General features: G+C 48.8%; 1 protein-coding gene across 4 annotated transcripts in view; it reads right to left on the reverse strand.

Moving 5' to 3' along the window:
- SMARCA4 (SWI/SNF related, matrix associated, actin dependent regulator of chromatin, subfamily a, member 4) overlaps positions 1-13,535 on the reverse strand; it is a 92,587-nt gene that overhangs the window by 12,098 nt on the left and 66,954 nt on the right. For 2 of the 4 annotated variants that reach the window (XM_055343364.1, XM_055343363.1), the window contains exons 26-30: positions 12,635-12,862; positions 12,285-12,383; positions 11,950-12,027; positions 11,026-11,244; positions 6,627-6,880 (exon numbers count right to left, since the gene is read on the reverse strand). In XM_055343364.1, coding sequence (XP_055199339.1) covers positions 6,627-6,880; positions 11,026-11,244; positions 11,950-12,027; positions 12,285-12,383; positions 12,635-12,862 — 878 coding nt within the window. The remainder of the gene's footprint in view (positions 1-6,626; positions 6,881-11,025; positions 11,245-11,949; positions 12,028-12,284; positions 12,384-12,634; positions 12,863-13,535) is intronic. The other 2 variants (XM_055343366.1, XM_055343365.1) reach the window with 1 other exon arrangement.

Consider the following 13,535-nt stretch of genomic DNA (forward strand, 5'->3'; position numbering starts at 1 on the left):
GCCTGGGCCTTAATGATGGGTATCAGCACTTTTCTTAAGACCTGTCACCTCGCTGTTTCTCAGGACAGGCTCTCAGCTGAGTGCCAAGCAGAAAGTGCTGACTCTAGACCCAGACCCAGAGGGCTAGCTTCTCCTCTTGAAGTGGATCCAGTCTGAGGTTGGGCTCTATAGGAAGGGCTGTACAGCTTTCCAATGGCTGAGGCTGGAGAATCCTGAGGCCTCTCTGATCCCCTCTGAAAGGGCTCTCAGGCTGCCCACTCTTTACTCTTTTCCCTCAAGGGGGCTGGAGCCACTTGCAGTTAATTACCTTTCCTGGGGAATGCTTTAGCAAGACAAACTTTCCTGGGGCTTGCTACATTGCCTGTTTTTGTCACAAATCAATGTACAAACCTTTCAACTCCCAAGAGTCATCAGCTCTCTGATTCTCAATTGGGAAACACAGGGCCCCTGTAAAAGTAAGGGGAAAGTGCTAACAAGTTTTAGGTAGTGGCTGCCAGGCCCAGGCTGAGGCTGCCATCACAGATGTGGCCAGGGCCCTTCATCATCTACAATGCTAAGTTTAGGGCTGGTTTCTAGGCGGCATGCCTGGACCATGATCTCTCATTTGGGGGTCTCTATAATTCCATTTGGGGGATTCTACTTCTATGCTGAGGACCCAGAAACTGAGGCAGGGAGATGGATGGTAAACCCAGATCTCTGTGATACTCAAGCCCTTCAACTCTTTTAAAGCTACTGCCTCGGGCAGCCTGGGTGGTTCAGTGGTTTAGCACCGCCTTCAGTCCAGGGCATGACCCTAGGGACCTGGGATCGAGTCCCACGTCAGGTTCCCTGCGTGGAGCCTGCTTCTCCCTCTGCCTGTGTCTCTGGCTCTCTCTCTCTGTCTCTCTCATGAATAAATAAATACAATCTTAAAAAAAATAAAATAAAATAAAGTTGCTGCCTACTGGCAGGGGAAAAAGGGTAAGGGAACCCTGAGGGTCTGCTCAGTGGGGCTCAGCCAAGGGAGGCTTAGCCTGGGCAGTCTGTACACACCCATCTTTCTAAGCAATCGAGAGTAACTTGCAAGGATCTCCTAAGAACAAAAACATTCTCTTGTGTCAGTATGATCAAGTTCAGAAAAGCTGGCGCTGACCCTCTACTGCCCAGCATGTGGTCTTCACAAGAACCGTGATTCTGCCCTATAGCTAGTAATGGTCGAGCTCAAAAGCCCAGTGGGGAGCACAGGTGCTATGAAGGGTCCTCTGAAGTCTGCCTGCTTAAATGGCTCCTTCAACCAGAGACGGTTCTGTAAAATCTTCCCCAAAGCACAAGGTATATGCTCCAGAGCACACACCTATTGACTAGCATCTGCAGACACTGCCTTGGCTACCTGCTGCCGGTTCCCTATGGAGGATTAAGGGATGAAGACACCAGCTGGCAGCACACACAGCCCCTTGACAAGGTCCCAACCTGCCCGGGAATCTGTGCCTAATGTATTTGCATGTTTAGATTTTAAAGAAAAAATCCCTACCTCCAACATTCTTTCTTAATTCTGGTTCCAATTCTGGCTAGTAACCAAAGAGTTCCTCGATGCAGTCTGAGATTCCAAGCACCAGGGAGAAGGAGCCCTGTGAGGTCCTGCATGTGGGCTCAGCCCATGACACCCTACTGCCTCAGCTGGCTTTCTCTGCACACAGGATGCCCATACCCTCGGCCTCAGGGTATGGCATATGTCTTTGCATATGTTGCCCCCTTTGCCCATGACACTCTTTTCTTCCTCTGCCCCTGGAAGGGCCCTGCTTATCCTCAGGCTCTGCTTATATGGCACACTTCTTCATGCCACACTAGATCGTAGGGGCTCCCGGGCATGGCAGTCCTGAATCTGAACAGGTAGGAAGGGAACAAAAGCTTTCAGATCAGGATGGTACCTGTATGTGGACTTGGATGGAAGTACAAAGATAGTATCAAATGTGACTGCATTGAGATATTTAAATACAGCTGGGGAAGATCTTGAAATATGTAATCAAAAGCAATACCTGGAGCAATGCCCACTGACTGAAGGGTGGCCCCGCTCACACAGCAGCTACTACTCTCGAGTCACTGCATGGAGACACAAGCCCGGCTCCCATGGGCACTGGGCACTGAAACAGTAGCACCAGGCCCTCTTGCTCAGCAAGGCAGACTTGGGACATATCGAATCCAAATGCTGACAACATCCTGTGATCATCTGCTGGCGTCCAGGGACAACTGAGCTGTACGATTTGTTCTCTTTTCGGGCTCCATGTTTAACTCAAATATAGAATTCAGCTAATTAAAATGTTCTGGAAAATTAAAAAATCTTGGGATCCCTGGGTGGCGCAGCGGTTTGGCGCCTGCCTTTGGCCCAGGGCACGATCCTGGAGACCCGGGATCGAATCCCACGTCGGGCTCCCGGTGCATGGAGCCTGCTTCTCCCTCTGCCTGTGTCTCTGCCTCTCTCTCTCTCTCTCTCTGACTATCATAAATAAATAAAAGTTAAAAAAAAATTTTTTAAAAAAAGAAAATTAAAAAATCTTTAAAAAAATATAAATGCCTCATTTTCTCTTCTGGAAATGAGCTATATTGGAAGTCTGAGACAAGAAAGTGTGTGATATAGGCTACTTCCAAATTCAGTTTGGAACTACTTTGGTTCTCTTTGGTGTGGTATAGTGTCTGGTCCCTCAGAACCTTCCAGGTACCTCTTGAGTGTGCCATTAGAATTTAACCTGATCCAAAGAGAGGCCTGACCTTTGCACTGGGCTCCTGGGAGATGCTCTCTTAGCCTTGGCAATGCCTTGCCTTCTGGGCTGCCTTTGTATTAGCTGGGGCCCTCTACCCCAGAGAGTCTAAGACTGTGATTTAAGACAGGAGTGATGGGTCACGTGGCACCTGCTCAATCCACAGAGGAGCTAGAAACTGAGGCCAGCCATGTCAGTGGTCAGCTGTGTCTCTGTGAATAGTTCCAATAAAAACTCTAGACATCCAGTCTTCCTTGGTTGGCAGTGCTCCATGGGTCTTATCTCCTAATGCTGTCAGGAAAGTCAGTGCTGCTGGCGATGCCCTGGGGAGAGGACAGCTGGAAGCTCCACATACAGAACTCCCCAGGATGCTGCCCCCTGATGCCAGGCCTTGTCCTTTCACTGTAACAAACCATAACTGTGAGTTTAACAGCTTTCAGAGAGTCCTTGAGCAAGCCTAAGAGTGGTCTGGGATCCCTGAACTGTGTAGTTGGTATCAAGAGTGAGGGTAGTCTCACTTCTCACCCAGTCTCACAACAGGGTGAACCGTGTGAGATTGTTTTCCCTGTGGTTTTGAATTTAATATGTTAAAGAATGTCAAAAATATCCATTAAATAAGTTGGCCTTTCACCTATATGTCATCTTTGAAAGGATTTGCTATGAGGTAACTTTTCAAGCAGGAAAACATTAATTCCCAAGTCTATGTGCCCTGATTGATCTTTTCCTAGGGGCCACTGGCAAAGTAGCAAGCAGATGGACCCACTTCAATTGCAAACCAAGAGTTTCTCAATATCAGCATGTGAGAGGCTTCCTTTAATGACCTTTTATATTGTTCCACTTGTAACTTCTTTACATTTCCTTCTACTGTAATGGAGAACTCCCATATTTGTGATGCCACCCATTCCAGGAAGACTCGGGGTAAATGTAAACCCTCTAATGAGGTGTCCAGCCACACCGGTTTCATGCCAGCTGGGAGTGCAGCTCTGTGGCTTCAGAGTTGGGGCTTCATCAAACAGGATCTCAGCCTGCTGCAGGAGAACAGTCTCAACAAGGGGTCATGGAGCCCTGAGAGCCAGTTTTAGTTTCAGGCATGACTTATTACCCCATCTTGCACATGCTGGAAGAATAGCTGTTCACAGCAGCTAGGGCAGTCATTTCCTCTTTTCTCCCGTGATACAGGCTAAGGCTGATGCTCAGGGGACTTTTGCAGAAAGTCACAAGATGACTAAAAAATAGACAATTTTTTTTTAAGTTTGAAAATATCTAAGACCTTATCGACAAGTTGAAGATGCTGTTTCCAAGTGTCTTATTTTCTGACTTTTTAAATACAGAAGTGTAACATACTACAGGAAAGTATGCTTATCAAATGTTTATCCTGATGAACGTTTTCATGTCTCGAGGTAACCACTGCTCCTCACCCATCACCATGGATTAGCTTTCCAACTTCCTGTAACTTTAGGAAACATCCAGTAGGTACTTGTTAGTGTCTGGCTTTTTTCTGCCAAGAAAATGACTGTAAGATTCTCCTGGGGAATGGCGGAATGCCTGTGCTGGTGGTGGTTAGAATTCTGCTCTTTGATTAGGCCACCGCTGATATGTTTTCCTATGGATGGACACTGGGCTGTTTCATTTGGGACAGTCATGATCAAGGCTGCTATGCATGTGCTTATATGTGTCTTTTGGTGGACACAGGTGCTCAGCAATCTCTGGTTTACGACTAGGATTAGAGTCTCTGGGTCAGAAAGTTTAGTGTCAAAGAATGGTCTGCTCCCATAAGTAGCATGTGAAGTCCAACCACTCCATGTCGTTGCCAACACTTAAAGGAGTTTTAGGCATTCTGGTGGGTGTATGGAGGCATCTCTGGTTTTACTGTGTTACCTTTTTAATTTTTTTTTTAAGATTTTACTTTACTTATTTGAGAGAGAGCACGCACAAGCAGGGGGAACAGCAGGCAGAGGGAGAGGGAGAGGCAGGCTCCCCGCTGAACAAGGAGCACGATGTGGGGCTCAATCCCAGCACCCTGGGATCATGACCCCAGCTGAAAGCAGATGCTTAACTTTCTAAGCCACCCAGGTGCCTCTATTGTGCATTACCTTGATGTTATGATGTTGATGCAGTGATCCTGAGCACCTTTTCACATGCTGATTGGTTACTGGGGTATCTCCTTCCGGGAGAGGTCTGTCCATGACTTTTGCCCATTTAAAAATTTCAGATGGTACGAGTAATCACTGGCTTCGTGAGGGTATCCTTGGATGAACAGATGTTCTTAATTTTAATGAAGTCTACTTTATGAGTCTCTTATGGTTAGTGGTGCTTGTGTCCTACTCAGGAAGTCTACACCTACACTGAGGTCATGAAGATTTTCATCAATGCCTTCTTCTAGAACTTTGTTTTACCTTTCACATTTACATCTCCATTTCAAATTAACACATGTATAAGGTGTTGGGTAGGGATAAGGTTCATCTCCATTTGGATATCCAAAAGATCAGCATGACTCTTTCAAAAGTGCATCCTTGTTCCCTGCCTTCAAGGGTCTTCTTCATTTTGATAATTTTAAGCCTCCCTCACAAGAACATTGGGAAAAAAACCACTGGGATGAATCATTTTTCATTGGATTTTTACACATTTATATTTCAAATAATTGTTGACTCTTCCATTTTTTCCTTTGTGGAATTTGCCTCAAAGCTGAAGTTTGCAGATCAGCTCAGTATTTTTTCCTCCGATTCAGATGTCATATTTTTAGGGTAAGCAGTTGAGCTAAAATAGGTCTTTCTCACTTACTCACCTGTTTCTCTTTTAATAATAAAAGATTCTTTTTTAAAGGGCAATTTTTATCCTTTATTGGGTACTACAATCATCACCACCCCCCAAAATTTCATACTTGCTAAGAGCCTCTCCACTGAGAGAGGCACCGAGGGCTTATACCATGACACTTTTCCCTCTTTTTTTTTTTTTTTTTTTGACACTTTTCCCTCCTATAGATGACAATTTACCCTGACTTTGCTTAGTGGCTAACTGCCACGTGTTACTCTACAATCAGGCTCGACAACCCTCCTATGACTGGGACAGCTGCACCGGCCTGTATGCACCAGGATGGTACATACACTGGGGAGCAGAACACACTGAGTCTTGAGCAACATGCAGTCCTCACACCTGTAACCAGCTCCTGCTGCTCCACAAGACCTACCCCAAACTGGCAGGATGTACACACACTCCCTTGGAGGGCTTGGGAGAACTTTTCTTATTTAAATGGTACTTGTGACCCACAAACAGATATGCTGCAGTTTCCTATTTGGTATCTGTCAGGGCAGGGACCCCAGATCCTGGACCGGAGCCTGTTTTGTTTTCTCAACATGTGGCCCAACAGTGATGGCCCAGGGTAAGAACCGGGCTTGCATGTCATACAGGTGTGGGGAGAAGGTGGGAACTCGAGAGAAGGAAACGCTACTTGGTCTTGGCTCCTGCCACATGGGCCCTCTCACCACAGTCCACCAGCTGTGCGATTCGTGCCCATCCCAGCACGGGTCCCTCCCATTCCACCTTGCCCGTCACTGGCCTCCTGAGGCCTCTCCACCAGCTCCTGCTGTTGGAGCACTTGTCCCCAGACCTCCATTCCTCAAGGCTACCCTTCAAATGTCACCAACCCTAAAAACATTCCCCCATGGCTCCATCTCCCCATAATGCTTTCTCTTTCCTCTCATCACGGCTAATGCTCTGTACTTCCCTCTTGCAGAATGTGAGTTCCACAAAGGCAGGCACGACGATACAAAGACAGGTCACTAATGTCTGTGGAGTGACTACCCCAATAAGTGGCTCACAGGCACAACGTAAGGCCAGATGAGGCACCTCTGAGGACACCCTAGTGCCCACCCACTGTGATCCTTGGCTTACCTGTCCTTGTACTTGATCACAGCATCCACGATCTTCTTCATCTTCTTGGTGAGGTTGGGAGGGTTTGGGGAGAGCTTCTCGGCAGGTGGCCGGCCACGCTTCTTCTGCTTCTTGCTCTCATCGTCCTTGTCACGGCTGCGGGTGCTGGTGGTTGGGGTGGAGGAGCCGGCGTCACTGTCCCGCTTGCGCTTCCGAGACGATTTCTTCTGCCGGACCTCCTCTTCGATCTCCTCCAGCGTGCCCTCCTCGATGGCCTTCAGGGTCAATAGTGGTAAAATAGGACAGCCAGCACCGAGGTTGACAAGCAAAGGCCGCGGCGCAAACCTGCAGGGCCCGGCTGGGCAGGACACAGTGGGGCCCCAGGCAGGCTCCATGACAGGCTAGCTCTGCCTCCCCAGGGTGTTCCCTGCCCAGGCCTGTTCTTAAAAAATCAACAGTTGGATTTCTTTACCAATTATAGAGGCATATCCCACTGAAGGGAACACAAAGACTTGGACCCTGGAATCCCTCCACCTGGAGGTGACACTCTAAATACTTCTGCTCTAGATTCTCTGCATTTTACTTAAAAACTGATAAAATGCACATAACACAAAAGTGACCACTTCACCATTTTTAAATCTGCACTTTGGAGGCATTAGGTATGTTCACACTGTGCGCAGCCATCACCAGCATCTATTGCCAGGACTCTCTCAGCCCTTCCCACATATGTGTGCAGGACCGAGAGCACTACAGTCATGTCCACATGCCATATCAGGACTCAGTTTTGTTTTTGTTTTTGTTTTTTTAGGACTCAGGTTTTTGCTTACTATGTCTTGGATGTACTTCCTGTCGCTTTTCTGCAACATAATTTTTAATGTCTGTTTAGTATTTCATGGCACAACACACCCTCATTTAACCTTCCCGTGTTCTTGGGCATTTTGGCTGTTTCCATTTGGAGGAGGGGTGCTAGTCTAAGTAATGCCATGACGGACAGCCATATTACTTGTACAGAAATTCCTGGAAGTGGAACTGTTGAGAAGGACCTGAATGTGAACATGACTAATTTTTGAACAATACCAATTTATTAATTCCCAGTAATAATGACTAATTTGCACATTTTTACCCCCATAAGTAAAGAGAATGAAAAGCCATGTTTCCAGGGGAGCTTGTAATCAGAAAAGGGAGTGGGGGTGGGACTCAAAGGGATGTTCTGGTCATCCACCTCACATTTAACAGCTGTGACTGTGAGCAGGGCACAGGGCCAGGCACTGAGGACACAGCGTGGAAAAAAACCCTCATGGAGGGGACATAGTAAGCAGACAAGTTATCTCGCAAACATGGTGACAAGTGTGTTGACTGCCAGGAAGGAGAGTGAGTGGTGTACTGATGGTGGAGCAGATGTGCCCTGGCTGGGGGGTCAGGGTAGCATCTCAGAAGAGGTGGCACTTAGGCTGAGATCTGAAGAGTGGGGGTGTGTAAGGCGTCCAGGCCAAAGTAACAGCATGAAGAGCGTATGGCAGGCAGTAGGGACTCTAAGGTCGGCGGCCTGGGGGATGGTGTGCATTGTGAGCCCACGGCAGATATAGTGGGTTGAAGAGCGTCCCCCAAAGTTCACATTCACCTGGAGCTTCAGAACATAATCTTATTTCAAAAGAGAATCTTCACAGATGTAACTACTTAAAAAGCAAAAATGAAGGTATCCTATGTCAGGGTAGGCTCTAACTCCAATAAGAACGACCCCATGAGAGATAGGAAAAGATACAAAGATGCATGGGGGACAGGCCATGTAAGATGGAGGCAGACTGGGGTGATGGGTGATGTAGCCACAGGCCAAGGAATGCCTGGGCTCCAGTAAGCTGGAAGAGGCAAGAAAGGATCCTCCCCTAGAATCTTCAGAGGGAAAAGGGTCTTGTTTGCTGATACCCTGACTTCAAGACTCCAAACCTTCAGAACTGAGAATAAATTGCTACGGTTTTAAGTCACCCAGTTTGCAGTCCTTGTTATAGCTACCCTAGGAAAACAACAATAGGTTCTCTGGTTCCAAGTCTCAGGCAGCTAGATCAGCCTAGCTGGGCAAGAGCCAGCGCCATTCTAAAGAGATTTTGGTACATGTGGCACCAGAGTGGCTGCCAGAAAAGTGGGCCCAGCTACATGGCGCCACCACTAAGAAAAGAGAATGTCTCTTTTGGGTAAATGTATTTTTTTTTAATTAATGCAAATTCTTACTGAGCATGACATACAAAAAGGCATGTGCTATGTGGGGAAAAAATAGTCTTTCTGACAATGGGGCCGGAAAAATTGGACATCTGCTTGTGAAAGAATGAAGTTGGACCCTAATCTCACATCCTAAAGAAAAACTACTCAGATCATGCATGGGCTTAAATGTAAAAGCTAAAACTCTTGAACAAAGCAAAACGAAACACAGGGGTAAATCTTTGTACTCCTACATTTCTCAGTGGTTTCTCTGATATATCAGAAAAACAGGTATGCTGGAGTTCGTCAAAATTTAAAATGTGCTTCAAAGAGCCTCATCAAAAAGGTAAAACAATAACCCACAAAATAGGAGGAAAAAAAAATCTATGAATCACACATCCAATAAAGAAGATACACAAATGACCAACAAACACATCAGGGGATGCCCAACACCATTAGCCACTGAAAAAATGCAATTAAAAATCACAATAAGGTTACTGCTGCATGCCCATTACAATGGCTATAATCAAAAGGACAGGTGACAAACCAGAGAAACCGCAACAGTCACACACTGCTGGTGGGAATGTAAAATAGCATGGCTGCTTTGGAAAACAGAGCAGTTCCTCAATAGATTAAGCAAAAAAATTTACCATTTGATTCAGCAATTCTATTTCTAGGTATTTATGCAACAGAGATCACAACATACATCCTCACAAAATCTTGTCCACCGATGTTCATAGCAGTATTATTCACAGCAGCCCAGAGATGGAAAATAGGCCAACTGTCTACCAATGAACAAAGACAGCACTGTGTGGTCTGTCTGTACAAGAGAACGTTACTCAGCCCGGAGAAGGGAGGGTACTTGCTCCCACGCAGATGAACCTTGAAGATACTTTGCCTATTCCAAAGTAGAAGCCAGACTCCAAAGGTAGGATACATCCCTCTATTTATATGAAATGTCCAGAACCAGAGCTAGGGGGAATAAAGGGACAGGAAGAGAGCTGAAGAGGACAGGGCTTCTTTCTGAGGTGACAATAATGTTCTAAAGCTAATTTGTGGTGATCACTGCACAACTCTGAAAACACTAAAAACTATTGAACTGTACAACCTGAACTCATAATAAATGGTATATAATGTGTATAAAGTGGTATATAAAGTACATTTAAAAAAAAGAAACATGTGCACAAAATGTTATTAACATACAGGCAACTGTTTTTAAAAGGTATCTGTGTCTCAAAACTGCAGAGCCATGGGAGCTGCACATATCTGTGCTTGGGCATATATTCATCTCTAGGGGTTTTCTTGTCCCTGGAGCTCAAGGGCTGATGGGTGAGGAGCAGGAGAACCACCTGCCTCCCACCCGAAGGTCACATGGCCCCGTTTGGCACAGCTCACCAGGTGAGCTCACTAGTCTGGGCTGTTCTGAGGTTCCAGGATAGGGCCAGAGCTACCTGACCTCATGGACTGGGGAGCACTGGGGCCACAGGTGAATCAAGAGGAAACTCAGGAAACATGACCAGAGGCCTAGGCAAGTAACATCATCCATTCTGGACTGTGCCAATCAGCCAGGCACAGCTGAATGCCACCACCTGCCCTCTGGGAAGGGTTGCTTCATGGGCCATTTTTATGAAACTTTAGGGCTGGATTCCCAGTCATTACCTCTGCGGTCAAAGCCCCAACCCTGACATGTCACCACAATCCCAGTGCTGCCGGCCTGTGGGCCTACCAGACATCCACAGCCCTGACTCAGCCACCTACACCTGTTGCTGTCAGGGACCCAAGTGCCATCTGCTAAAAACCCTGCGTGTGTCACCTGGGAGCAGCTGCAACTGTGAGCCTCGGTGGAGTCTGCTCCCTCCTCCTCCCAGAGATGGCTGAGGGGTCCAGCCCTGTGGTCGACATGCCCAAAGTGGGGTTGCCTGACCTGCGCTGGCTCTCCCAACCACATGACAAGGCAATTCGCTCTGATGACTCATCACTGAGTTTCCTAATGACAAGCACTTGGAAGGCTGGTTACACCCAGTAGTGAGTTCTGAGCTCCCCAGGGGACTACGTGCACACTCCCTCCCATGCCAGGTCAGGAGGAATGGAGCAACCTGACCCCACATCAGGTGTTGCTGAGAATGGCTAAAGGGAATCTGCTCAGGTTTTGGATGAGCCCCACGGCAGAGTAGCTGAACCTCTGCTCTCCTGACCCTACCCCTGGCCGGCCCTCTCCAGCATGTACCTTGAGCCACTGCTTCTCAGTCAGTGAGTCACTGTAGTCCACCTCCTTGCGATGGCGGGAGCCACGGCCAAACATTTTCTCTTCTTCTTCCTCACAGGTCAGCCGCTCTACCTCAGCATCGTCCTTGATGATCCATGAAGGAAGCTCATCCTCCTCCATCAGGCGTGGCTTCCGCTTGGGATTTCGGGCCTCCTCGCGCCTGCGGTCTAGGTCCATGCGCTGGGAGGTGTAGGGCAGGGGACAGAGGGAGAGAGGCGTGAGCACAGGCAGAGCTGGGGGCACACAAGGGGCATGTGGTGAGGGGAGGCTTTGTTACCTTGGGCACTAATGCCGCAAGGCAGCTAAACAGTGGCTCTGAGGTTTCTGGCTCTGACAGAAAGCAGACCCATGGTAGGGCTCTGCTTCAGGGGCAGAAAAAATGAGAAGGTCACAGAAGAGGGGCCAAGGGCCCGTACTCTGACTCCATGCTGACATCTGTGACTGATGGCTGGCCTGGGACAGCGTTAACTCCCTCTGAAAGGGAGCCTCAAGAACAAGAGACTCAAGAGGATAGGCATTCAGCAGGACTGAGGATCATAAACGGGACAGGTGTGTGTGTGGGGGAGGGGTGTGTGTGTGTGTGTGTGTGTGTGTGTGTGTGTGTGAGAGAGTGTGTGTGTCCCATCACTGCTGCAACACTCTTAGGGGACCATGGAAGAAAGATCGGTCTGTTAGGAGGGAGGAAGGGGGACCACCCCAAGAGATGCCCCAGCTCCATTACCCGCTGGGGACACCACTGTCACGGAGTTTTGTTCTATTTGACTGAGGTGTTTTGTTCTACTTGATGTCAATGGGGGTGAGCATGGGAAGCCTTCAGAGCACCCCATGAGGTGCGTGGGCGGAAACACCCTTCTCCCTTCTGTCCCCTCTGCCCACGGTACTCACCATGAACAGGTCAAATTCCTCCTCGTGCCGGGCAATCATCTGGTTCACCGTCTCATCGTCGGGCACTTCGTCTTCTTCCTAGAAGGTTTCACACGTTTAGTTCGAGTGTGGAGAGGCCGGGGTGGGCGGTGGCCGGGCTCGGAGGCGAGCGGCGGCAGTCCATGGGAAATGAGCTGGCGGTCCCAGTCCGGCTGCGGTGGATGGGGACCCACACGGCAGCGAGAGGCACACACGCACACGCACACGCACGCTCCGTGGGATCAGGGCCCTTGCTGGCCGTCTCAGCCGAGAAGCCGAGGATTGAATGGGCATGGAGACTGAACTACCCCTCTCACCTTTAGAGGTGGCTCCTCCAAGTCGGGGTTGACGCCCGCTGGCGGAGGGGCAGTGTGGGCGAAGCTGGCACTGCCGCTGCCCGTGCTGCAGTGTCTGCTCTGTGGATAAATAGAGGACTTCAGTCTCCAGGGCTGTCAATCCGGCGTCTTTCACCAGCAGTTTAGAAAAAAAAAACCACTTCAAAGAAAAAGCAAGTACTCATCCTCTTTCCTTTCAGCCCACACTCCCTTTACTCCAAAGGGATGCAAAAAAAATAAGAGTGCAAAAAAGGTAAAAAAACAAAAATGAAAGCCGCTCATGCGTCCACCACTCACGCCGGGGAGGGGGTTGGGGCTGGCGCTGCCCTCACCTCATCCTGCTCCTCATGCTCGAGGATGGCCTGCAGGAAGGCGCGCCTCTCGTGGCTGGAGGACTTTTGGTCAAACATGCCAGCTTGGATCACCTTCTGGTCGACGTTGAGCTTGTACTTGGCTGCGGCCAGAATCTTCTCCTCCACACTGTTGACCGTGCAGAGACGGAGCACCCGCACCTCGTTCTGCTGCCCAATACGGTGCGCGCGGTCCTGGGCTTGCAGGTCCTAGAGGAAGAGATGCAGGTCAGTCCCAATCCAGCTTTCTGGAGATCTAAGAGGTAGTCAACTTTGCAGTGCCATCGGGAAAGGCCTTCTCATTCTCATGTGCCTGTCTCCTTCTGCCAGGCCACTCTGCATGCCCTGACCAGCAGCTTCTTGAGCTGGGAACCCAGGAACACAACCTCGAGTCCATGCCACAATGACATTACCACAAGATTGTCCCTTCCCAACTTTTTTTTTTCTTTTTAAAGATTTTTATTTATTCACGAGAAACACATACACAGAGAGGCAGAGACACAGGCAGAGGGAGAATCAGGCTCCATGCAGGGAGCCCCACGTGGGACTTGATCCCGGGACCCCAGAATCACACCCTGGGCCAAAGGCAGACACTCAACCGCTGAGCCATCCAGGCGTCCCTGTCCCTTCCCATCTTAACTGGGATTCTTTGGTACACCAGGGCAAAGTGCAACTCAGGGGACAAGTCCTGGGCCGTTAGGGTCCCAAGCAGCTCATGTCACAGCTACACGGGTCCCCTCACCTACCCCAGGAGGGGCTGTTTGATGTGGCCATATTGCGGTTAAGAGCACCTTTAACGAAATAGGGTCAAAGCTGGGCACCACCCTGGTAATGCTGGCTTGGTTGTGGGCCCTGCTTCTTCTTTGCTATGCAGGCCAAGCCG

The sequence above is a fragment of the Nyctereutes procyonoides genome, unplaced genomic scaffold (assembly GCF_905146905.1).
Source record: "Nyctereutes procyonoides isolate TBG_1078 unplaced genomic scaffold, NYPRO_anot_genome, whole genome shotgun sequence".
Classification (NCBI taxonomy): Eukaryota; Metazoa; Chordata; class Mammalia; order Carnivora; family Canidae; genus Nyctereutes; species Nyctereutes procyonoides.